Genomic DNA, 26196 nt, shown 5'->3' on the forward strand with positions numbered 1-26196 from the left:
CGGGCTGTCAACAGTGATGCAGTAAATAAGTCATGTCTGTAGCTTTTTCGAAAAAAGCTTATTTATTCGAAATTCGTAAGGCAACTTTCCTCCATATTCAATATTGTAAACAAAACAACTCTCTTTTCGAAATTGTGTTTGAAAAAAAAAAAAAAACAAAGAGAAAAAGAATGTATCTTGCAACATTTAAGACAAAAGAACGGAAAATAAGCACGAGCATCCTTGTCAGGATATTGAATTGATAACAGCAATCCAGTTGCTCGTGATATTTCGTCCTGTTTGGATGTTTTAAAAAATTCTGTCCTTGTAAAATAAAGTCAAAACTTAACACAAAACCAAACCCACCGGTATTAACATGCTCTTTTGTGTCTTTTAAACCCAAAACAAGTTAAACCTTTATCTTCCAAAAATCTATACCATCTACCTTTGAGTATACCTTTACCGTTATGTCTCCTCTTAACCGACTAGTTCATGCAGTGATTATTTGTTCGATTGGCTTTCTAATGCCTTGTGCTGAATGTGAATATTTTATGTCCAATTTGACAACAACTCAGCAAAGTAGTAGCAGTAGCAGTGATAGTAGTGATAATGAATTCGATGTTACAACCGAAGTTAGATGCGGTGAAATACAAAAGATGACAGACGTTTGTTTCAAGGATTTACCACCCGAGTTAATGGAATTTTTGACGACGACGAAAATTGCAGTCAACAAGGATGAAATTGTCTCAAAGTGCACGTAAGGACAAATTTTGGTTTTGTTGTTGCGAAAATTACATTTAGAGTTGATGTTATTTGTGTGAAAAGCTGGATGGCAAAACTCTGAGTGCTGGTGCTTTTAAAAAGGTCCTTTTTGTTTGAAATGATTTTGGTTGACGAGAAAAGTGTATTCTTTGTTTTACGTTGAAATTGCTTGACTTAATTATTATTGCGAAGAATGTTGAAAGGATAATTAAACAAACAGCTTCTCGAAGGATTTCAATTAAAATAAAGTACTGGGTGCCTGTAGTATGTTTAGGTATGACCAAAGTGGATAAAACAAGCTAATGGCAAAGTTTGTATAGTTTCATTCAGACAAAATAGATGCAGTGTCTTTGGAAACTAATCATACAGCTATTTCTTTGATTCATCGTTAAAATTTAATTGAATCTTAGAAGATGATGTTGCTGGGTGGTATCATTTTCAAAAATTTTAGTAATTAAATTCACTTAATAGACTTGAGGAGGGAGCGATTTTCTGTCAATAAGAGACTGTAAACTTAAGAATTAATTATTTACTTAGTTCTATTTAAGTTAAAATATTACAACATGGTGGTGATGATACTCTGTCAATTTCTCTCAAAAGGTAGTGTCCTATGTGGTTTGTAGTAAAAGATAAACTTGAAGTGGATAAGCTTTTTAAATATAATCAATTTTTATTAATAAATCATAAAAATATGAAAATCTAAATAAAATTTCAAGAATAGTACGTATACGCCACAGTGAATACGATTTATTACCTTTTTTCATTGTTCGTATACAAATTTCCTTACATGGCTTAAAAATAGAACAATTAAATGGGATATCCAATCCATTCCTTAGAATACCTAATTGCAAAATAAATAAAATGCACAACTGGGGTCGCACGTACTTCCTCTTGCAGTTTAAAACACTTTTATGTTAGTTTACTTGTAGATTTTAAGATCTGCCTCTATATAAATTTAAAGAAATTTTTGTTGATGTTGGGGAAGAGCCGACATTTAGGGCAAAATTTTGTTAAATGAAAAAAAATATTTTTTATTTGACTTTTTTTTTCAAAATAATAAAAATGCAGTTTTATTGCGCTTTGAAAATTACGTTTGCAAAGTTTAATCAAAATCGTTAGAGCCGTTTTCGAGTTATTTGGTATAATTTGAAAAATTTGTAAAAAATTTTATGGGAGGTACACATTTTTTGACTTTTTTGCAACGTTTTATTGCAATAATAATAATAATAATAATAATTTTAACTATATGCCTGTAAGACCTAAAGTCTTTTAAATGCAACTGCACGGCACTAGTTAGAAGGAATAAAAAGATAGAATTTTTTTGTTTGTACAGTAAATTGAGAATAAGATGATTATTATCTCATATAGTCCCACGGGTGGCTTCCAAGCTGGGGGATTAAGAAAAGAATGCTGCCTGAGGTAGGGCTCGAACCCAACACCTTCAGGTAAGCAGTCAAGTACTACATCCACTGCACCATTGCCATCCGCAATTGCTTCGAATATTACGAGTGCAAAGTTTAATCAAAATCGTTGGAGCCGTTTTCGAGTTATTTGGTTTTGAATTGAAAAATTCGTATGGGAGGTACACTTTCTAAGCGAGATATAAAAAAAAAAAAAACAAACTTTCAGAATTCCATAAAAATCATCTGTACCAAATTTGAAGAAAATCCGTCCACCCGTTTAGGCTGTGGAAATGTGTACAGATGGACGCACAACCGCACAGACGCACGGACGGAAATGCGAGACCCACTTTTTCGGAGTTCTCCATCATCGTAATGTTGGTTTTGATTAAAACCTCAATTTTTTTTTTCGACACGAAACCAATACTTGCCCTATAGCTATAGAGCAAGTACCTAATAATTAACAGTCCGATGGGAGGGAATACTTGTCATATCATTTCCATAATAGTATTCATGGTCAAGTCAAGCAGACAATAAAATATATCCTTATGGTTTGGGGCTGTTTTTCGTAGTCACATGTTGATTCCTTGGTTCAAATCAACGAAAAATGCCAAAAACAAAAATTTACTTTAAACGTATCCATTGGAGAAAATCCACAATACACCCCAATAAAGGGCTAGAAAATTAAGTTTTTCAAACATTGAGCACCGATTTGAATTCTACCAAAAATGTGGATTTGCGTTAAAAATAAAATGAAAAACTGGGTTGCACGTACTTGCTCTAATGGCAAAAAAAATTAAAATTTTGTGTAAAAATAAGTATTTTTAAATTAATATTTTTTAATTACCTAATTTAAAAAAATTTAATATTACTAAAAACATAATATGAAATTTAGTATAAAAATAACAAAAACATCTTTTTGATGTTTTAACCTCTAGACTTAGTACCTATGCAATTTTATTTATTTTGTAACAAAGAATTTTTTAGAAAAAAAAAAACTGAAAATCAATAGAACCACTTTTTTAGATTTTTTTTTAAATGAAATTGTTTAGGTTCTATTATGCTATTAAAAAAAAATGTTAATTCACACATAAAAACAAAATTAAAAAACAATTCGCTAGTCCGTTTTCAAAAAAATAGATTTTTCAAAACAAAAAAAAAAACACTGATTTTTTGTTTAATCCAAAAAATGTTTTTTTTTAGTTTTAAAACGTTTTCTTAGTTCCGTGAATCTAGAAGTGAGACCAAAAAAATTTTAACCAAGCCACTTTTTCCGCATAATTGTCCCCCAAATTTTGTTTTGCCCACAGTTAAAAAAATTTAGAGCATATTCTTTTTTGTTAAACGCTCAAATTTAGAAATATGCGTTCAAAACCAATTGTAATCGTGTGTCCATCTCAAGTTTTTCTACAAAGTTAAGGAGATATTAAAAAAAAAAAACAATTTTATGCTAAAAAATTTAAAAGCCCTAAAATCTCTAAAAATTATTTCTTTTAGTGGCTTTAGGCTTCAATTCAAGATAGATACTTTTTCGGAATTCTCGAATGTATTGCCATGTCTGATTGTTATCTCAAGATCGATTTTTTTTGTTTTTTTTTCATATCATATCATCAATTAAAATGAGGGCAGAGTAGAAGAGATCACCAAGAAACTCGGAATGAGTGGACGAATATTATTCACGAAATATTTAAAACTTGTACAAAGTATCCCTAAGAGAGTTAATGGACTGGCTAATTTGAGTTTAAGTTCAGAAGAGTTAAGATTTTCTGTTGAATTTTCGTTTTTGTGCATTAAATTAATAATTTAAAAAATGAAATGCATGACTGGGACGCACTTCAAAAGTACCTCACAAGTTTTCTAGAATGGTCGTATAAATTCACGTAAATTAGCATGATAAAATACATAAAAATAGTTTGTCATATCGCCTAATTACTTGAACAAAAAATTTCTAGCTTTCTAGAAGTCCGGCTTTGCGTCTGTGCGTCCATCTGAACACATTTTCACACCCTAAACGGGTGGACGGATTTTCTTGAAATTGGTTACAGATGATTTTTATGAAATTTTGTATTTTTTTTTTTGGCTCTAACGATTTTAAATAAACTCTGCATTCAAATCAATTGCAATATAACTGCATTTATATTTTTTATCAGAAATGTCAAATAAAAAAAGAAAACTTTTGCAAGAGCGAGTACGTGCGACCCAGTCGTGCATTTTGTTATTATAGGTTTGGTATCCAAAAAGTCCTTTTCAGAGATTTTTTGGCTATCGAAAGCACAATTTTGTAAGGTAAGGTATAATTATTCAATGATAGAAACCTTAGGTGGAACAACATTCCAAATTGTGTGGCGGCAACAAAAACAATCTGGCCAACTTTAAATTAAAAACGCTCGAAAGAATTGTTATCTCTGAACAGACTGAACACAAATAAAGAGTATAAATTCGCTATGAAACTTCCTTATTCATTATTTATCTATTAAATATGGTGTTTAACCCTCCCCGAAATTTTTTTTCAGAAAATCAAATGATACCTATATTATAAGCATATACAAGTCTAATATGTGCAGCACTAAATGATTTGTTTTTGTATTTTAGTGATTTGATTACCTATATGAAAATCTCCCTTAAAATCACTACCAATTTTGCATCGTTGCAGAAGCTGTCGATGAAGTTTGTATAAAGGAAAACAAAAATTGTTTGGTCCATTACAAAGAGTTTTTATCTCTTTGACCATTTCCTTAAGCACTATGTTAACACCTTAAAATGCTCTTTTAAGAACCTTTTAAATACCACAAGTACTTATGCAGGGTTTTTTGGTGCCGAGACTAAACTATGCTTTTTCAAAGGGTTTCGGTGGCCGAACTCGAATCCAAAGACGGACTTTTTCGATCACATCTCGTTTTTGAAATATTACCCTTAAATCTATTTAACCCCTTGTAACCCAACATCGTAAATTTTAAAATTAATAATGTAAATTCATTATTTGCTTAGTTATTTCTAAATTTATGCAGTAAAAAAAAAAAGTTTAAATAATTTATTTTTGTATATAAATGCAAAAATTCAAACAAAAAGCTATCTAATATTTATTTTTAGGCGCATTCTTAAGATCCAAAAATAAAACCCCGTTAGTTTAGGCACGAAAAATATTTTTTCTGAATTTCGTAGTTTTTACATAAATTTGCTTGTTTTCCAAAAAAGCCGAACTTTCAACATTAACTGCCAATTAAAAACTATTGGTGCTATTTATTAGAAATATGGCGCATTATTTCGATAAAGCAATTCTTTAAGATTATGTAAGAAGCTTTAAAAGAATAAAAATATGTTTTTTACAGCTTTTGGGCGATCTTTTTCGGTTTGTTACAGAAATGTCACATGGGGCTACAAGGGGTTAAATCTTTCAGACATCTTTTCTACTGTCCGAGATATCTTCAGTTGCTTATTACCCACTTTTGTTCTATGTTAACCTTAAATCCAGTATGTAAGCGAAAATAAATGTATCGACTGTAGTTCTTCTCAATATTCTTGTTTTTTGATCCCCTTTAATAAAAAATAGTAGGGTGTTTTTAGGGTAGGGCATTTTTATATGGTGCGATTATACTTTTGCAAAGCACTGTATTTACAACATTTCGTTATTCTTTTATTTCAAATTATAAAATTAAACAATTTCAGTTTATTGTTAAATTTCAAAGTGAAGTATAACACTGGTCAACAAAATTAAACTTCCTTTTTGTTACAGAAACCAGGGTATACTCTTCTATAGGTTTGTTGTGTGCTGAGCTCGAAACCGAAGTCAGAAAAATTCGATCACATCACGTTTTTGAGATATTCCCGTTAGAAAATCGAAAATGCCGCTTTTTACCAGTTTTCAGGGTTATTTTTTAGCGTTTACTTATTTTTTTTTAAAATTGAATTTGTAACAGTTTCTAAAAGAATTAAGTTTTGTCTCTCTAAATCCGTTTAAATCTTTTAAATATCTATTTTCTTCCTCGAGAAATCATAACTTGAAATCAAAGTGTTTGGGGCATCTCATATTTATTTGCTTTTAATAGCAAATATCGAAAAGTTCTGTACCAATCGCTTTCAAATTTTGACACAATTTTTTTAGAAACTGTTACAAATTTAATTTAAAAAAAAAATAAGTAAACGCTAAAAAATAACTTTGAAAACTATTAAAAATCGGCATTTTCGATTTTCTAACGGGAATATCTCCAAAACGTGATGTGATAGAATTTTTCTGACTTCGGATTCGAACTCAGAATATAGAAAAGTATACCCTGGTTTCTGTAACAAAAACCTTGTTGACCAGTGTAATTAGCTCATGTCAAACAACTTGTATTATTTAAAATTTTGGTTTTTAAGTATTGCTAATTTCATTTAGAACTCAATAAATAGAATGTACCCGTCAATTTTCTGCTACAAAATTTCAGTGCAAGAAAAAGTCCATTTTTCAATGTTTTATATATTAAATTGTACGAAATAATTTTTTTTATAAAGCCTTAGAATGGTTAAAATTTGTTTCTTAAAAAAAATTTCTTTTTATATCAACCAACTTATCACTCTTTGTACCTACAAAACTAGAGATGCCGCTGAATATTCAGCCATTTTTAAATTCGTTTACCGTAAGCAGGGCTTTTTTAAACTTTTAACTACGAATTCCTCTCCTAAAAAATACTTAAAAAGGATATTGGCAAATTTTTCGCTTCTACACAGTTCAAATGACTATTTGATTTAGCGGGATTTAGAATCGACTGCAGTTACATATAGTTGATACAAAGTATTGTGATTTCTAAAAAAAAATTTGTTTGGTCTGAGCTAATACCCCCCCCCCCCCCCCCCCTCCCGAAATGAAATCCTAGCTACGGCTATGCCCACTGATGTAGACTAACGCCTCAAACAACGCGAATAGAATTCAACTAATGTTAACCTTCATGTTCATCTTTTTCATTAACATTAAACATTTTTTTTTTATTTTAATTTTTTTTCCATACGAACAAGTTTATATTAACATAAAACCACTTTAACCCGAATCAAAATATAAATTGATTTTTTTGAAAATAATATGTGCTGATTTGCTGAACCGCAGATGTTTCGCGGAAAATTACGCCACATGCTCATGTGGCTTTGGGTCGCGTCGGTGTGGTAGTGTTTTGGTTAGTAGTTTGGTAGTGATTTCATGGAATTGGGCAGTACGGCAGGAGCGAAATGGTTCAAGCCTTGTGGTGGTACTTCTGCCTTGTGTACGAGAACGATGTAGGTATCACGTTGCGGCTGTGGTTAGACGTGCAAGTAATTTTTGATTGTCTTTGCGGTTTTGGTTAAGAGAACAAGAAATATTAACAAAACAAAATCAAATCAAAATCTCAATCATTTTCTAAATTACTTACAAGCAAGCATCAAAAACATTTTTTGTTCTTATTCGAAATGAATAAATAATTATTGTAACTGTACACTGAGGGAAAAAACGTAACGTAAAATGTTCAACGTTGATTTAATGTTGAAAAAATTAACATGAAACTTCTTCAAAATAAAATTGAAACAACGTAAGAAATTTTTTTATTTTTGTTGGACTTCAGCTTTTGTTGCATTTTATCACAACTCAACAGTGAGATAGCAGGTTGGTTAAGCATTCGCCTAATAACCCAAGAGTTGTAGGTTCGATCCCCAGCGGGACCATTTTTTCTTTTTTTTTTTAAATAAATTGATGTTTTTTTTTTTAAGTTGAAACAACTTTGATTTAAAGATGTTTTATAACGATAAACCACTTTAAACTAACGATGTTCTACTTTGATTTTAAAATTTTCGTCTTCAACGCAAAATTATTCTGAAAAATAGTTGAATCAACGTGGTTTTCGTTGATTTTAAGTTGTTTTTTTTTCCCTCAGTGTATGTCTACAAAATATGAATAAGTTATTGTTATTGTTTTTTCTCATTGTTAATAATTCAAAAGGAAAACTCATTCTCACTCACTTGGTTACCTCCTTACCAAGAGAACAATTTTCGAATGGTTGTAGTCAAAAAGCTTCAAGCAGAAAATAATGAGAATGAAACAATAAAAATATGAGTAGGCGGTTTAACACAGGCATTTTTTTTAACAGGCTCTTTCAAATTCAAAAATCTGACAGGAATTGTTTTTCAAGGTTTTTCAATTACTGTGCCAATGTAAGTAGATTTAAGCTACAATGTGAACAGGCTAAATTTTCTCTCAAAATGACACACCGGAAAATATATACAAGGATTTTCCTAGGATTTTGAGTTCGGTATCATGAATGTGTATTTTCTTAATACTCCCTAATCAAATTTTTGTTATAATTTTTTGTACTCCCAAAAGTTGGTGTGAGGCATAATTATTCCACATGAATATTTTAGTATTCCCTTATCCCTTTAGGTATTTGTAATAAGTCCATCTTTTTTATATGACCTCGATTGATATAATCTTAAAACACATGTCCTTAATTGAAATTAATTAAAATTGTTTTTGTATAGACTTAAAGTCAATTATTAAGAAATATGTCATGTACAATAGCAAACTAATTATTCATTCTGAGAAGGAATGAGAAACGGTCCCGTGGGCTTTAATATCTCCATGATAATTAAATTTAAGCTTTTTTTTTTGTTGCTGGCACTTGAGATAATTTCACATCTATCGTCGTGCAATGGTTATGGGAATGTAATCCGATTACACTTATTGTCTAGCCGGTTGTTGTGTGTGGCATTTATCGAGGTTTTATCATAGGGAAATTGATGAATCAGAATACCTAACATATACTAAAGGGTCATTATATTATGTTATTTTAGCTTGATTTTTTTTTTGTAAAAACATTTTTATTGTTCTAATAACACTGGTCGGCAAAAAACTAAAAAAAGTCGGGAGCAAGAACTTTATAAGGTGATTTTGATTGACTTTAGTGTGCTGAATTCAAAACTGTTTCAGATTTTTTCTATCACGTCTAGTTTTTGAGCTATACTCATCACTATTTTCGCTATAAAGCTTCAAAAACTAATTTTTAATTGAGTTTTTTTTATGTTTAGTCAAAAATATATATTTTCCGTAATATGTTGCTCTTTATAAGTCCAAATCAGAAGACGAAAGATGGAATTTGATTCAAAAAACCATTCATTACTTTGAAAAAAATAATCAAGATTTTGAGATATCTATCATAAATTTCTTTTTTCAATATCTTTGAGAAAAAAAATTATTTTGAAAAAATATAAATACCTTTAGGACGTATTAATATGGCGTTTTGAGAGTGCATAAGTAGTTTTACAAAAAAAAAAAAAAACGGTGATGTAATTCGATGTCAAATGTACCCAAAAAAAATGCGTTTTTGACCTATTAATATTCAATTATTTCAAAAACATGACGTGCCAGTTTAATTTTGACTTCAGATTCGGACTCAGCACACAAAATTCTTGCTCTATATCCGTTGCAGACCAGTGTAATAGGTAACTTAGCAATGAAACAACGCAAGGCTTACCTCAATAAAAAAAATTGTCAATATGGAGAAACGTTAATATAAGTTACCGTCAAGTCTCAGAACAATAAGATATTTGGAGGGTTAATAAAAATGCTAGTAATGCAGTTTAAACAAAGAGATAAGGGGCAGTCTAATCTTTATGGCACATTTGTTTTTTAAAATTTTGTATCGAATGACACCCAAAAAAAAGCTTTGTTTGATTTAGAAGCGATGATGAAAGTTTTCTTTTTTCAATACAACAAATAACAAAAAATGGCACACCAATCATATTTGGCACTGTGTTTCATTTCTCACAAAAAAAAAAAAAACAAAAAAAAATCATGTGTACAATTCACACGGGCTAGAAGTGAAACCTTAAAAAATCATTTTTCTTGAAAAAAAAAAAAAATCGAAAAAGTCTAACTATTTTTTCTTCCATCACCTTTAAATCCATTTTTTTATATGACAACCTATAATAAATTTTATATCATATATAAATTCTATTTTTTATTCTCTTCCATCATGTCTGTTCGATATCTACACAAAGCTCTAAAATTTTTGAAGCCAATCAAATCAATTTTCATCCATAAGAGCAAGAAAATCAATCTTTTTTTCTCTTCTAACACCATTAAATCCATTTTTTTTTTGTATTACAACTTAATGTAAATTATATCATCTTAAAGCTTTTTATTTCACCTTTTATGTGACGCTTTAATCATATTTCTACGATGCCTACAAAAAAAAATGAGATTTTTTTAAAGCCAACCATGTCGAAATTTCAAACTGAGATTACGGTACTTCCTACACTGGTGGCTGGTAATCGGCTAAAGATCTCCACAGGTGTTTTAAGGTATTTTTCAAGTTTTTCAATTTAAGATTTTGTGACTACATCAAATCAAAGGTAATATTATCAGCATGAGTTCAAAAGTCAAATTAAATTTTTATGTGCTCCAAAAGATATAACGTGTTTAGAAAAAGAACATCTTTTCACCATTATCTCAGGACTTTGAACATGAAATTAATTGAAATTTTGTATAATTATAGTTTATTCTTTTACCTATCTACCGTATAAATCTCATCTAAATATCTATTAAAACAAAAAAGTTATAATCGATTGATTTTTCCTGTCGCTTTTTCGTTTCATCGTGTTTCAAATCACTACGATAATAAAGAAGTTTTCACTTCAAAAATTAAGAAATATAAATATCTAGAGTAAAAGGGTGTTTTTTTGAACTAACCCCAAAAAGTGTAAAATTTTTCTAATTTTTTGTTTAAGGACGATTATTTCGAATTTGATTTTTTGTACATCACTGTACATCAATTAATCGTCAATCCGGGAACGCTTGTTTTGTAATAACTATATTTATAATTCAAATTTTATTCTTTTGGTGATAATGATCAAAAATCGTTGTTTTGTAATCTCAAGAGTATTTCGTTTTACATTTAAAATAAAATAAAAAAAAATAAACAAAACAAAATTTAAAAAAATTAGTACTTTTCAGGACTCTGAACAAATATTATAGTTTTAGCAAGAATCCTGCGCAAGAATAACTGGAATATAAACACTTACCTATCACTTAAAAGCTGATTAAAATGCTAAAGTTTCTTACAAAATTCATAAAACAAAAAATTTAATAAGAAATGTAAAAATGGATTAAAAATTGTTTTTAAAACAACAACTAATTTTTAAATTAGTTTTTTTTTAAATAAAATACTTTAAATTTTGGTATATTACTCTGAAAAAATATTATTTGACACATTAAAACAGAATTCCTCCGAAATGCTTCTGAAAATTGACTTTTCAAAAAAAAAAATTTTATAAACTTTTTAAAAATCTAAACCCAGATGTTTTGAAAATTTTTAGACATTTTAATATTAGGGCGCTTCTTAAAAAAATTTTCGTTGAAATCGGCTTTTGAGAAAGTAAAAAATCAAGAAAACAGTTCTGTGGAGGTACCAAAAAAATTCTCTTATTTCAAAAGTAGGACAGTACAAGTATTTTTTAATCAAAGTCTTTGCAGCCGTTTTTGAGAAAAATGAGCTTTTCCAATTGAGATATATGGCTAGTACCGTCAGTTTTGTTCCGAAAAATAATTCCAATTTCCTTTCAAGGCAACTATTAAAAACTCTTAACTACCAAGTTTGAAGAAATCGCGTTATTTTTAAGACAATATTAATCAACACTTAAAAACGAAATCTCGAAAACATTCTCAACCCGTTTTCATAAAACTGATTTTAAAAAAAATTTAAATATTTAATAATAAATCCAAAAAAAATGTTTTTTAAAATGTTATAAGATTTTAATTAATATTATTAATTTTTTTTTGTTTCTTAGGGTACTCAAAGAGACAAATTCCTACAAATTTTGACAGTTCTCTCCAAGAAATTAATCGAGCCTTTGTTGTTAATATGTTTTCTATAATACAAAATATCTTTGTGTTATTTTCGATAAGAAAATCAAGTTTTCAAGTAATTGTAAAAAAAAAAAAAACATTTAATGGTGACCATTCATTTATGGGGTGGGCATGTTTTGACTGCCAAATCCAATTCATGGAATGTCTTTTCTTTACCAAAATAACAAAGCCACTTCCCTCGTCTTGTCTGTACTAATGAAAAGTCTTTGTGAGGGGTGAATTGTATATAAATTAATTTGTTTTGTTACGTTTTTTTTGCGTTAAATGCTTTTATTTGCATTTGACATTTACGCGTCTTTTATTCCCACCCAGAAAGCAGTTGAAATTTCTTTTCTTCTCAATGTATTTCTAAAAATAAAACACTTTAAAATATCAACAAATGTGTTATTGTGTGAGGATAATAAAACAAAGTAGGTACTTAAAATATATGTTTCTGTATGTAGGACAATAAACATATAAAAAAAAAAATAAAAGACGTAAGTGTAACCTTTAGGTCAGATTACCTTAATCCTGGGAAATTAACCTACATTTACTCTACGAATTTTCTACTTCTATGTTTTGATTTATTTGTTTTTGTTTTTTTAAGATTCTCCCTGTTTCTTCATGTAGAATTCAGGAGCGACATCACTTTTCATTTTTAAAGCTTCACAATAATGGAAAGTGTATTTTTTAAGGCTTTTAAATTTTAAATTGTGAGTAGATATAGGTATTGGACAATCTATGACAACTTGAAAATTGAAAGTGAATTGTACTTTTCTGTAAAGAGTGGAAATAATTGAATTTATAAGACTGTTTTTATTTAATTTCACTCAAATTAACATTAACAAGTGGACATTCAAACGTGAATAAGATGAAAGCAAATGCTTTTGAATTGGGGACGAGGTAGACATGAAGATCTCATACTGTTTTAATGCAAATGGGATGTTATGTAGAAATCAATAAATGGCTTTTCTAGGACAAGTATGTCTTTTTTGGGTTTGTTAAACCAAGCATGTTTTATTAAAACAAGTTGCATGAAAAATAAAAAAAAAAAAAACCAAAAAAGACATGCATGTCTTGACTAAACCCCTAGTCCTAGAAAAATGGTTTATACCTTTTTGAAAAGGTATCAAAAATTTTAACATTTAGTCTATATCTAAAAAAATGGCCTAATAAGTCAAGACATACCTAATTCAAATGAGAAAAAACTTTAACCCTCTTGAGACTTAAACTGAAAAAAAAAATAGGGGATTTTTTTTTTTATTATTTAGAAACTTTTTTTTTCACTTAGGAACTTGATTCAAAAATAACGTACTCCCTAATGTACATATATTATATCTACTTTTTTTTTAATGGAATGTGTCTAATCTTTTTTTTTAACGAATTCGAAAAAATTATCGATTTTGTTGATTTTTTATAGAATGTGAAATAATATAACTACTATAAACTGCGTCAAAACCTTCTTCATCTTCAATCAAATTTACCCTTTAAGAGTTTCATGATAAGAACAAATGTTTTCAACTCTTAACAATTTTAAATTTAAGATATTTCTTCAAACTCTTTAAAACAATATCATAAATAAATAACAATAAAAATAAAATGCACTACTGGGTCGCACGTACTTGCTCTTGTAGTTCACAGTATCTTTATCTTAAATATCTATTGGAAATTTAAGATTTTGTAGAAAAAAAAATCAAAAAAAAAAAAAAAATCAAAAGTTTAAAAATTAAATTAAAAATTTTTTTTTTTTTCAAAAATGTTTTTCAAAATATTTTTTTTTAACATTTTATACCTAATGATCTCTGTAAATTTTAAATAAAATAACTAATGCTTTGATAAAATATATGAACTTAAAAAATATGTCAATTTTCGAAAAACGGCAACGCCATATTTCCATTCTCCGCATTTTTTGAGAAAAACTAAAAACGCAGTTTTGTTGGAATAAATAAGAGTATTCCGCACACAAAATTTGATCAAAATCGTTAGAGCCGTTTTCGAGAAATTTGCAATACCTCGAAAACGTTATATGGGAGGTATCCGTTAAAATGGAGATATTAAAAAAATAAAAAAAACGTGTCTAGGGAATTACGTAAAAATCATCTGTACCAAGTTTCAAGCAAATCCATCCATCCGTTTAGGCCCTAGCTCGATGTACAGATGGACGCACAGACGCACACACGCACACACTCACACACGCACAGACGCACAGACCGACGGACGGCATGACGAAAACCACTTTTTTGATCTTCTCCATCATCGTAATGTTGGTTTTGATTAAAACCTCGATTTTTTTTTTCTACACGAAACCAATACTTGTCCTATACAGCAAGTAAAAATATCATAAATAAATAAATAACGATGTAAACTTGTAAGGATATTGAAATGAGAAAGAAAAACAGATAGCGTTCGGTTAGGAATTCCAAATTTGTGCAGTTCGTATTCGACTATAAAAAAAGAATCCCAGTTCTTGGCGGTACGACTAAAGCTTCACTTAAGAGTATAACAACGGGCATAACTTACTTTGCGGGTTCATTTCAGACAAGAGATTGTTAATGAACATGATAGGAGACAGAACGGACCCTTGGGGAACACCAACATTTATTTTTTGAACTTCAGGCTTAAAATCGTCAAAAACAACTTGAATTGAACGGTCAGAAAAATATAATCGCTAATTCACTAAAAAAGTAATACATCAACGCCAAGCTCGCAACAATATTAAAAGAGCTTAGTGCCAAACTTTGTCGAAAGCTTATGAATTATGGGACAACAATATTGCTTTCATCAAAACGATTCATTCTGTTTTTCTGTTAGATATGCCATCAAATTACCGACTGACCTGTTGGAACGAAAACTGCATTGACAGTCATTGAGAAGCTTTTTTTTAGATCAGGTCTTAAGGTCTTTTGGCGTTGTGTTATTCTCATCAACAAAATTGCAGATTCGCTTAATTGACTATATGTGCCGATGCCGACGATATCAGCTCACGCATTCATCACCCTGTCAAGAAAACAAATCGAGCTTTTGTAGGTACTGAAAAACTTGGTCCATGGTCATCCTAGCTGACTTTTTCGTATTCCCACACAGTTCTTTTGGAGTTTTTTTTTGACAGCGAGGGCAGTTTAAAAACCGCTGACATCACGAAATGGTCTGGTGTGCGTAGAAAAACACGATGATAAAAGTCAAATCTTTATGTGTATGTTTAGGTCGAAAATCCCTCTGGACGACAGCTTTTTCAATATTTTATTTTGAAAAACCGAAAGCATTTATTGAAATTTGGAAAAGTATATGATATTATTGACATTATGAAGTATTGATACAATTTTTTTGAATTAGAAAAAAAAAAAAAAACAAAATGGCGGCTCTACAGCTCTTTAAAGAATTTTATTTCCAATAAAATATATTTATACGCATTGCATGAACCTAAATTCAGTAAAAAAAAGAGGTTGTCTGTACGGACGACGATTTTACGTGATAACGTCATATAAAAACAGGCTGTGTGCTTTTGTTTGAAATGAGTCAATTAAAGCGTTTATTTATTTCAAACAATCATAATTTACAAGAAAAAGCTAAAAAAAAAAACCTTTTTTCTTTTCTCATTATATTAATTATTTTTAATTTTAAAAGCTTACAAAAAAAGCCAAATACTGCTTCTAAAGAATAAAACCATTTTTAAATTTTTACAATGTGAAAAAAATATTAAAATAATTTATTAAAAACAATCATTTCTTATGAAAAAAGTGAAAAAATCACTTCCATCACCCAAAAATCCATTTTTTCGATATAAGATCCTATAAAAAATTGTATGCCACCTGAAAGCTTATTACTTCAGCTCAAAATATGTATATCGATCATGTCTATTGGACATCTACAAAAAGAGTTAGAATTTTTAGAACACGATCAATTTTCATCAAAAAAAAGCAAAAAAAAGCATATCATTTTATTTTCTCACGCTATTGAATCAATTTTTTCAATGACAACCTATACAAAATATCATGTGAAAGCTCATTATATCACCTTTCAAATGACGTTTCAATCTTATTTCTGTGATGCCTAGACAAAAAGTTAGAATTTTTTAAAGCCAACCATGTCGACATTACAAACTGAGAATACGGTACTTCCCACACTGGTGGCTGGTCATGACAACAGATCTCCACAGGTGCTTTGAGGTATTTCTGAAGTTTTTTTTTAAATTTAACATTGTATAGCTTGTAGTAAATGAACCGTTATGTGTGATATATCAAATGAAAGTTAATATTATCAGCATGCCCAATAAAATTAAATCAAGTTTGTACTTGCTCTAAATCAAAAGATATAACCTGTTGAATAATAAAACTTTATTTTACCATTATCTCGAAATTGTGACAACAAAATTGATTAAAATTTTGCACAGATATAGTCCTATTTATTATCTATTTTACTATAAATATATTTCATTTATCTGTTAAAGAAAAAAAGATAAAAATAAAAAACGGTCAAAAAACTTGGGACAAAAAAATTGTTTTTCCCGTTATTCGGTCAAAAATCATTTTAAAATACCAAGTTTTTGCACATAAATGCGCACAGTCATACCTATAAGCTTGAGAAAAATTTAAAAAATTAAAAAATCACCCAAAAATACCCCAAAATAGGTGTTTTTCAAAAATTCATATTTCGAAACGCAGAGACTTAAAAAAAAATCCGTATTAGACCCTTTACTTTTTTTTTATTATCTTTCGAATGACTTTTTTCAAATTGTCAAAAAAAATTTCCCGTACCTATAATCACTACTTCCTCAAAGGTCTACTTCATGTTTTAGTTTTAGAAAATCATTTATTACTTGGTTTTGAAATTTTAAGATTTTTTGAAGTTATACTTCTTATGGGAGGGTGGGTATGAAAATTTACTTTTTGACAAGAATGTCAAAGGGATTATGACGCGATCACCCTGGGTAGCAGGGCTGTCGTTTCACCTTTAGAGTACGCAGTACTTAAGTATTTAAAAATGCAGTACGCCACAGTACGGCAAACATAAAACACACAACACGTTGCAAGTTACATATTTCATGTGGCAAGTTGCATGTGGCAAGTTGTATGTGGCAAGTTGCATGTGGCAAGTTGCATGTGGCAAGTTGTATGTCGCAAGTTGCATGTGGCAAGTTGCATGTGGCAAGTTGTATGTGGCAAGTTGCGTGTGGCAAGTTGCATGTGGCAAATTGCGTGTGGCAAGTTGCATGTTACATGTGGCAAGTTGCCAGGGTTGCAAAAAGCTAACATTTCAGCTCAGCTCACAGCTCAGCTCAAATTTGAGCTAGGTACCATAGCTTAGCTCATTTGAGCTGAGCTGAAAGTGAGCTGAGCTGAAAGTGAGCGCCCCAACTTCCAACGCCTATATCTCGGAATTTTGAAAAAAATGAAAAAAAATTTTTTGATGCCAAAAGGTAGCGGGGACTCTAACCTACATTTGGGTACAACTTCCATCCCTGTAGGTACACGCGTTCTCAAACCAGGAGAACTTAAAGGCAAAAAAAAAGTTAAGCCCGATTCTGAAAAAATAGGCATGATGTGGCGGTTTAACATGCAAAGCGATTTTTTAAAAATCTGACAATGTGCAAAGCGTAGGCCCATGACACAAGCTATCATTTGGCACCACTCCCAAAAATTGCTCTCAAGCGGTTTAGCTTCCAGGAGCGTTCAAAGATTCGGGGATTTTTCGAAAAAAAAATTTACCCCAACTTTCAAACACGATTTTCTCGGAATTTTGAAAAAAATCGAAAAACCGGATTATACCACTTTCGGGTAGCTGAGAATATAAGCTTTCATATGGCACCACTCCCCTGTCTCTAGATCAAAGCCTTCCAACGCCTATATCTCGGAATTTTGAAAAAAATGAAAAAAATTTTTTTGATGCCAAAAGGTAGCGGGGACTCTAACCTACATTTGGGTACAACTTCCATCCCTGTAGGTACACGCGTTCTCAAACCAGGAGAACTTAAAGGTAAAAAAAAAGTTAAGCCCGATTCTGAAAAAAAAGGCATGATGTGGCGGTTTAACATGGAAGGCGATTTTTTAAAAATCTGATAATGTGCAAAGCGTAGGCCCATGACACAAGCTATCATTTGGCACCACTCCCAAAAATTGCTCTCAAGCGGTTTAGCTTCCAGGAGCGTTCAAAGACTCGGGGATTTTTCGAAAAAAAAATTTACCCCAACTTTCAAACGCGATTTTCTCGGAATTTTGAAAAAAGTCGTAAAACCGGATTGTACCTGATTTTTTTTATGATTAAAAAAGAAATATTTATAGAAATATATTTACTATTAACCCTAGAAAGATAATCTACGTCTGTAAGACGTATGGCGTGTAAAGAACTGTTTTATCTAATTCAATTCAAATTTCTGGGTTTTTGTTAAATTGATTTGATTTATTATATCACTTCTTTAAAATAATCTAAGTAATGAGTTAAATAAATATGACAAAAAGTGTTAACATAAGACCAAAAATCTTTTTTAGAATCATACGTCTCTGAGACGTATATTATGATTATCTTTCTAGGGTTAAAAAAACCAAGAGAAAGATCACGAAAAATTATCTGTTTTATTTATAAAAATATCCATGTGTTAAAATAATTCCATTAATAACTAGAACCAAACATCTTGAGCTATGGTGTTTTATAAAAGTTTAAAATATCTTCATATTTCATTATACTTTCCAAATAAAAATCAATGTATCCTCTCACCCATAACAGATCAGCTCAGCTCACTTTACTTTAGCTCACCCAACAGCTCAGCTCAACCATCAGCTCAGCTGACTTGCAGCTCAGCTCAAATGAGCTGAGCTATGGTACATAGCTCAAAAGTCAGCTAGCTCAAAATTTGAGCTGAGCTGTGAGCTGAGCTCAGCTCACTTTTGAGCTTTGTAGCAACTCTGCAAGTTCCATATTGCTACTACTAGTGCTGAAGCACACACAATTCTCATAAAATAACCATATCGCACATTTTATGCTCAATTCATTTAGTTTCGTTAAGCGTATACCGTACGTTCTGAACCGCACAACATGTGTAAATTTCACAGAATAAATTGAAAACTACATGGACGCAAGGAGGATGAAAGAATTAATTTATTGTTCACTTGATAAAAATGTAAAAAAACGATGTGTGGATTAATTAATTTAATAATAGAAATTAAAAATATCAAATGAAATTCATTTACATATACTGAATGAGAAGTATAACTTCAGTCGCGTGTACATGTGTACACACACTCTTTTTTTTTTTTAAGTGACGCTATTTTCTAACGTTCCACTTGAAATTTTTAGCAGTGCGGCAAAAATTTCAATTCAAAATTAAAAATAAACTATTATAGATACTAAAATCTTCTATAGCTTATTTGAAAGATAATAACCTAAAGTTAAATACATTTGAAGGATTTCAAAAAATTAAATCTTTTAATTGGGTAAATAGGGGTAAAACAAAACTGCAAAAAATTTGTTATTTTCTAAACGCGACAATGTATAGAGTTGAATTTTTTTTTAATGGATAGATAAATTTATTGCAAGACTGATAATGGTATTGAAAAAAATTTTTTAAAAATTCAAAACTAAGTAATAAATCTTTGCCGCCGGGTACAAAGGGTTTAAGTCACAAAAATGAACTTTTCGGTTTTCGATGAAATAAGAATAATCTCTTTTTTCTCTTTTATTTGGTATAAGAAATATAAAGGACACTGGGCACTTTTGTATGGGACGTGGCCCATCGGTGTAACACATTGTGACAAACATCAAATGAAAGGTCTCGATGAGTGTATTGTTTTTTACAAGGTAGTTTCGCACACGACTTCAAAGTACAGAAAATCATATACTAACTCAAACATTTTTTGGTATTGCATTTCATAAATCCATAAAAACCGATAAATGCATTTTTTTTTTGAAAATTAGAGCAGTTGATGGATTAGTCCAACAAAACAAAGTTATTATAATGTTTTGGAATCAAGTCAATCGAGCATCTAGTCAAAATGTATGCTTTTCTGAGTTTTATTACATACATTTTTGAACATAAAATGCATCACTGCACTTTCCCTGCACGAGACACAGACTTTTGGCCATATAAAAAAAAAACAAACTAATCGAGACCTTTCATTTGAAGTATTTATCAATGTGTTACACAAATGAGCCACGTCCCATACAAAAGTGTTTTAAAAACCAAAAAATGCATTGCGTCATGGGTGAAAACTGGTGATGGAATAGCCCAATTGATCTCCCAACACAGTTATGTAATTTTTTTGAACCAAGTTAATCGAGTGTCTAGTCAAAATGTATACTTTTCTGAATTTTATTACATACATTTTTAGACATAAAATGCATCACTGCACTTTCTCTGCACGAGATACAGACTTGTGCCCATACAAAAAAATAGTACACTCATCGAGACCTTTCATTTGATGTATGTCTCAATGTGTTACACCAATGGGCCAAAATGCCCACTCTCCGTTAGAGCAACTCTTTTCTATAAAAATAAGACGATCAATGCTCAAAAATTCACCGATTAGCGCAACTTCGCATTTTCTGCCACTTTCATTTATGACTTAACCCCTTTGTACCCGGCGGCAAAGAAATGGTTTTCTAAAACTAAAACATGAGATAGACCTTTGACAAAGTAGTGATTATAGGTAAGAGAAATTTTTTTTGACAATTTGAAAAACGTCATTGAAAAGATAATAAAAAAAAATTAGGGGTCTAATACGGATTTTTTTTAAGTCTCTGCGTTTTGAAATATGAATTTTTGAAAAACAACTACTTATTTTGGGGAATTTTCGGGTGAGTTTTTATTTTTAAAATTTTTCGTAGTGTTCAAAAAATCTCAAACGTGCGCATACATGTACAAAAAATTGGTATTTTAAAATGAATTTTGACCGAATAACGGGATAAATAAGTTTTTTTGTTCCAAGTTTTTTGACAGTTTTTAACCGTTTTTTATCTTATATATCTTTTTTTCTTCAACACATAAATTAATGAAATTTATGTTGTAGATAGATAATAGGCGGGACTATATTTGTGCCAAATTTCAATCAATTTTGTATTCACAATTTTGAGATAATGGTAAAATAAAGTTCTATTTTTCAAACAGTTGTATCTTTTGATTTAGAGCAGATACAAATTTTAGCAGATACATTGATTTAACGTTATTGAGCATCCTGGTTATATTACCATTCATTTGATTTATCACACATAATTTTACATTCACTACAAGCTACACAATGTTAAATTAAAAAACTTGCGAAATACCTTAAAACACCTGTGGAGATCTGTTGATCATGAACATTGAACAGCCACAAGTGAGTGTGGGAAGTATAGTAATCTCACATGGTTGGCTTTAAAAAATTCTAATTTTTTTCTAGGCATCACAGAAATAAGATTGAAACGTCAAATGAAAGGTGAAATAATGAGCTTTCACATGACATAAAATTTTTTATAGGTTGCCATTGAAAAAAATTGATTCAATAGCGTGAGAAGATAAAATTATATGTTTTTTTGCCTTTTTTGATCAAAATTGATTGAGTTCAAAAAAATCTAGCTCTTTTTGTAGATGTCCAATAGACATGATCTATATATATATATTTTGAGCTAAAGCAATAAGCTTTTTCATAAGAAATTATTGTTTTTAATAAATTATTTTTATACTTTTTGCGCATTGTAAAAATTTAAAAATGGTTTTATTCTTTAGAAGAAATACTTGGCTTTTAAATGGCATAATTTTTTGTGTAAGCTTTAAAAATAAAAAAAAATAATATAATGAGAAAATAAAAAATGGTATTTTTTTAGCCTTTTCTTGTAAATTATGATTGTTTGAAATAAATAAACGCTTCCATTGACTCATTTTAAACAAAAGCACACAACCTGTTTTCTTACGACGTTATCACGTAAAATCATCGTCCGTAAACCGGCTTTACAGACAATCTCTTTTTTAAAGGTACATATGTATATGTTTTATTCTTATGACGAAATGTCTAATAGATAGTAGATAGATTTATACGTGTTTAATTTGGCATTTTTTTTTGTGTACATTTTGTGTGGACTAAAAAATGGTTCTCATAATTCACTCTCTGGGTCTTAGATTAAGTCGACTTTAAATACCAGTTAAACAGAAACACGTCTTATTAATATAAGGCATTTTACTTAACGTGTTATTAGAGATTGATTTTTTTAATGCCCATAAAATATACTGTACGGATGTCCGAAGTAGATTTTACGTAAGAGAACCTATTTTTTTTTTTATCTCTTACTGTACAAAATGTGGCTGTGATTCATTGCTCATCATGAAATATTCCAACAAAAAAACATACACAAAGTAGAAATGAATTTTTCAGCAAAGAATATCGTGTAGCCTCGTTGCCCAATTCATATAACCTGGATATGCAATACATACAAGCAAAAGTTTTTCTATGGAAACGGAAAGTCATCTCTTTGCTTAGTTTTATGAATAGAACAAGGAGGAACCTCTTTGAAGCTTCCACAGAACCCCCCGGATGGATGTTGTCATGTGACCACCTTTTTGCCAAACGCTGCTGGCTGGTTAACCACACACACTCATCCTAAATGAGTTTTTGGATGCCTCCTGCTGTTTTCAAAGTTTGAAAACATTCCTTCAGGGCACTAATGCCCATACAATATTTTGATACATTTCTAACCATGAACTTTTGCTTGATTAAGTTCTATTACCATTTCAAATCTAATACATACATTTTTGTATTGAAAAATTTTGTGGGTGATGAAAATCATACAAAATCGATATTTCTATGGAAAATAGTGGTCAGTTTTTTTAAGATATTTTTTTCTATTAAAACTTTTAAGTTTTCAAAGAATCCATTATGTAATCATCACACATAAAAAAGTTTGACTGGATTTTAGTATAACTTATTTCCGGTATGTGCTGTGGGGATTTCATTTTTAAAGGCATATAATATTTATATTTGCACATTATTCAACTAGGTTTTCGAGATGGACACCACGCAGCAGATGCAAAGAAGATTTACTTATTTCCTTAAGAACTTTGCTTTAAGGACAACATTTTGTAAAAGGATGGTATTGCCTTTTATTTCCATCATTGATGGTGATTGCGCGCGGTTAAATGTTGAAGTAGAATATTTATACTGCCCATAATCTCATAAAGGCAATAACTACAAAATTTTCGATTTTGATTTTTTTTGCATATTTGGAGTATAAGGACATTGTCTCTGATTTATTCTCATTTATTTTGTTAGCCTAGGTCTTTAAATAAATCAGAAAATTCCAAATAATTTTGAAATTTTTTTCATTTTTATATGCAAATTGCGGTATTGAATTTTGTGTTTTTTCCTCTATAACTCAGAAGTATGAAAAATGTAGTTAGGGCCTTTACGAGATTATGGGCAGTAATAGTCCTTCGCGAACATTTAAATGATTTTTTTTGATTGAAAAATTAAATTGTTTAGAGCAAAAGAAAACTCCTAACTTTTTAAGCATACTTTAAGCATTTATCTGCTGCTGCACGTGCTTACAACAAATGATTAAAAAATTGCGAAAAAAAGTAGCCAAAGCCATTACATGATACAACCAAACCCTTTCACAGAATAGAATTCCTTATTTTAATGATGATATGATGAGTAATGGAACGAAAGTGACCAGCAAAGAAAAATAATCGCAAAACAAACGCAGCAAAGAAAGAATATCGAGTTAACAGAAAAGAAAATACTGTGAGGATGAAAAAATGGTATAGTCCATTGTTATAAAGGCTTCTAGATTGCGAACCGATTCTGTCTATTCACTTTGACTTTGACAAATGCATTTTTAAATAAAACGCATAGCTGAGTCTTACGAACTTGATGAATTAAATTCGCTTATATGAACGGTTAATAATGATTTTTGAAAAAAAAAAAAAAAAAAAATCATCAAAAAATAGGCATTGTCGAAAAACTAGACTTGATTTTTTTTACAAAATCTTTAAAGAGGTTTTTGAGAAAACTTTCTTTTTATAAAATTAGTATATTACAGGTAGGTACCATTACTTTTAGTCTTAAAAATTATTAAATTTTGTCAGGATGGTAAGAATTAAATTATTATTATTAGATGTTTGTTTAGGTATCTCAAAAATAAAATGCACGACTGAGTCGCACGTATATAATGTACTTGGGTCTTATGATTAAACTTGCTTCGAATATTAAAGCTTTTTTCATAAAAGAATATATTTAATTTAATTTTATCACTCTGTTTTTATAAGAAATGTAAAAAACAGAATTAACAGTCGATTTTAAGATAACGAAAACACCTTTTTTCATGATTTTAATTAGGGATGTTGCGGATATTCGCATCCGCAAATGCGGAACATCCGCATCTAAAAATGCGGAACATCCGCATCTACAAATGCGGAACATCCGCATCTAAAAAAGTCTTAATTTTATAGACTGTTTTCACTAGAGCCCAAACTAGATAATTTCGCAAATTATCTCATTGCGAATTGTATAGGAAATTTTTAGAATTTGGAATTCGAACTGACCTTATTTGCGAAATTATCAAATTTGGGATGAAAACACTCTATTAATTTTTTGGGGTGCTGAATCCGAATCTCAGTCAGAAAATTGTTATTGGCCTCCGTTTTTGAAATATTACCGTTAGTAATAACGTCAAAAACGTCATTTTGGCTGTTTTCGAGGTTATGTTTTTATGTAAGGTAATTCATTAAGAATAAATTTGTAACGGTGTGCCTATAAGAACTGGTTTTATTCTTTCAAAAAATGTTTAAATCTTTCCAATTCCAACGGTAATATTTCAAAACCGGATGCCAATCAAATTTTTCTGACTTCAGATTCGGATTCAGCACCTCAAAAAATACTAGAAAAGTATATTTTGGTTCTTGTGGCAAAAAAAAAGTTAAATTTTGTTGACCATTGTTATTTTAATTCATTTATGTTAATTTTTTATATAAGATCTTAAACATCCGCATCCGCAACATCCTTAGTTTTAATCTTCAAATGAATTTTTTTATTAACTAATTTTTGTACATTTTTGAAAATTTGTTTATAAATGATATTGCCGATTCGAAGAAACGAATTTTGAAAGAAATACATTAACCAGTTTTAAAGAACTTGAGGTCATAATTTTTACTCTGGGAAGTCTTAATTCGTCATGAAGACCTTTTTGTTTCATAAAATCGCATTTTTAAATAAGAGTTTAGGTCATACTTCTTATTCTGTAAAGTCCTCATTCGTCATGAAGACTCTTTTGTTTTATAAATTCGCATTTTCAAAGGAGCCTTGAGGTCATACTTTTTTCTCCCTGAAGTCCTAATTCGTCATGAAGACCTTTTTGTTTCATAAACTCGCATTTTTAAAGAAGCCTTAAGGTCTTACTTCTTATTCTGTGAGGTCCTAATTCGCCATGAAGACCTTTTTTTCACTAACTCGCATTTTTAAGAAGCGTTTAGGTCATACTTCTTATTCTGTTAAGTCCGCATTCGTCATGAAGACCTTTTTGTTTCATAAAATCGAATTTTTAAAGAAGCCTTGAGGTCATACTTTTTACTCTGTCAAGTCTTTGTTTTATATATTCGCATTTTTAAAGAAGCCTTGAGGTCCTAATTTTTACTCTGCGAAGTCCTGATTCATCATGAAGACCTTTTTGTTTCATAAACTCGCATTTTTAAAGAAGAGTTTAGGTCATACTTCTTATTCTGTTAAGTCCGCATTCGTCATGAAGACTCTTTTGTTTTATAAATTCGCATTTTGAAAGGAGCCTTGAGGTCATACTTTTTTCTCCCTGAAGTCCTAATTCGTCATGAAGAACTTTTTGTTTCATAAACTCGCATTTTTAAAGAAGAGTTTAGGTCATACTTCTTATTCTGTTAAGTCCGCATTCGTCATGAAGACTTTTTTGTTTTATAAATTCGCATTTTTAAAGAAGCCTTGAAGTCATACTTTTAACTTTGTGAAGTCTTAACTCGTCATAAAGATTTTTTTGTTTTATATATTCGCATTTTTAAAGAAGCCTTGAGGTCATAATTTTTACTCTTTGAAGTCCTAATTCGTCAACAAGACCTTTTTGTTTTATAAACTCGCATTTTTAAAGAAGAGTTTAGGTCATACTTCTTATTCTGTGAAGTCCTCATTCGTCATGAAGACCTTTTTGTTTCATAAAATCGCATTTTTAAAGAAGAGTTTAGGTCATACTTCTTATTCTGTAAAGTCCTCATTCGTCATGAAGACTCTT

The 26196-nt window shown here is 30.1% G+C and overlaps 1 protein-coding gene across 1 annotated transcript in view; it reads left to right on the forward strand.

Annotated features, from left to right (window-relative positions):
• The first annotated feature begins 268 nt into the window (after positions 1–268).
• The window catches only part of LOC129915835 (uncharacterized), a 60031-nt gene continuing 34103 nt past the window's right edge, over positions 269–26196 (forward strand). Inside the window, exon 1 of the mRNA XM_055995527.1 lies at positions 269–736. Within this exon, the coding sequence (XP_055851502.1) occupies positions 447–736 (290 nt within the window). The 5' untranslated portion in view covers positions 269–446. The remainder of the gene's footprint in view (positions 737–26196) is intronic.

Source organism: Episyrphus balteatus, chromosome 3 (assembly GCF_945859705.1).
Source record: "Episyrphus balteatus chromosome 3, idEpiBalt1.1, whole genome shotgun sequence".
NCBI classification, from domain to species: domain Eukaryota; kingdom Metazoa; phylum Arthropoda; class Insecta; order Diptera; family Syrphidae; genus Episyrphus; species Episyrphus balteatus.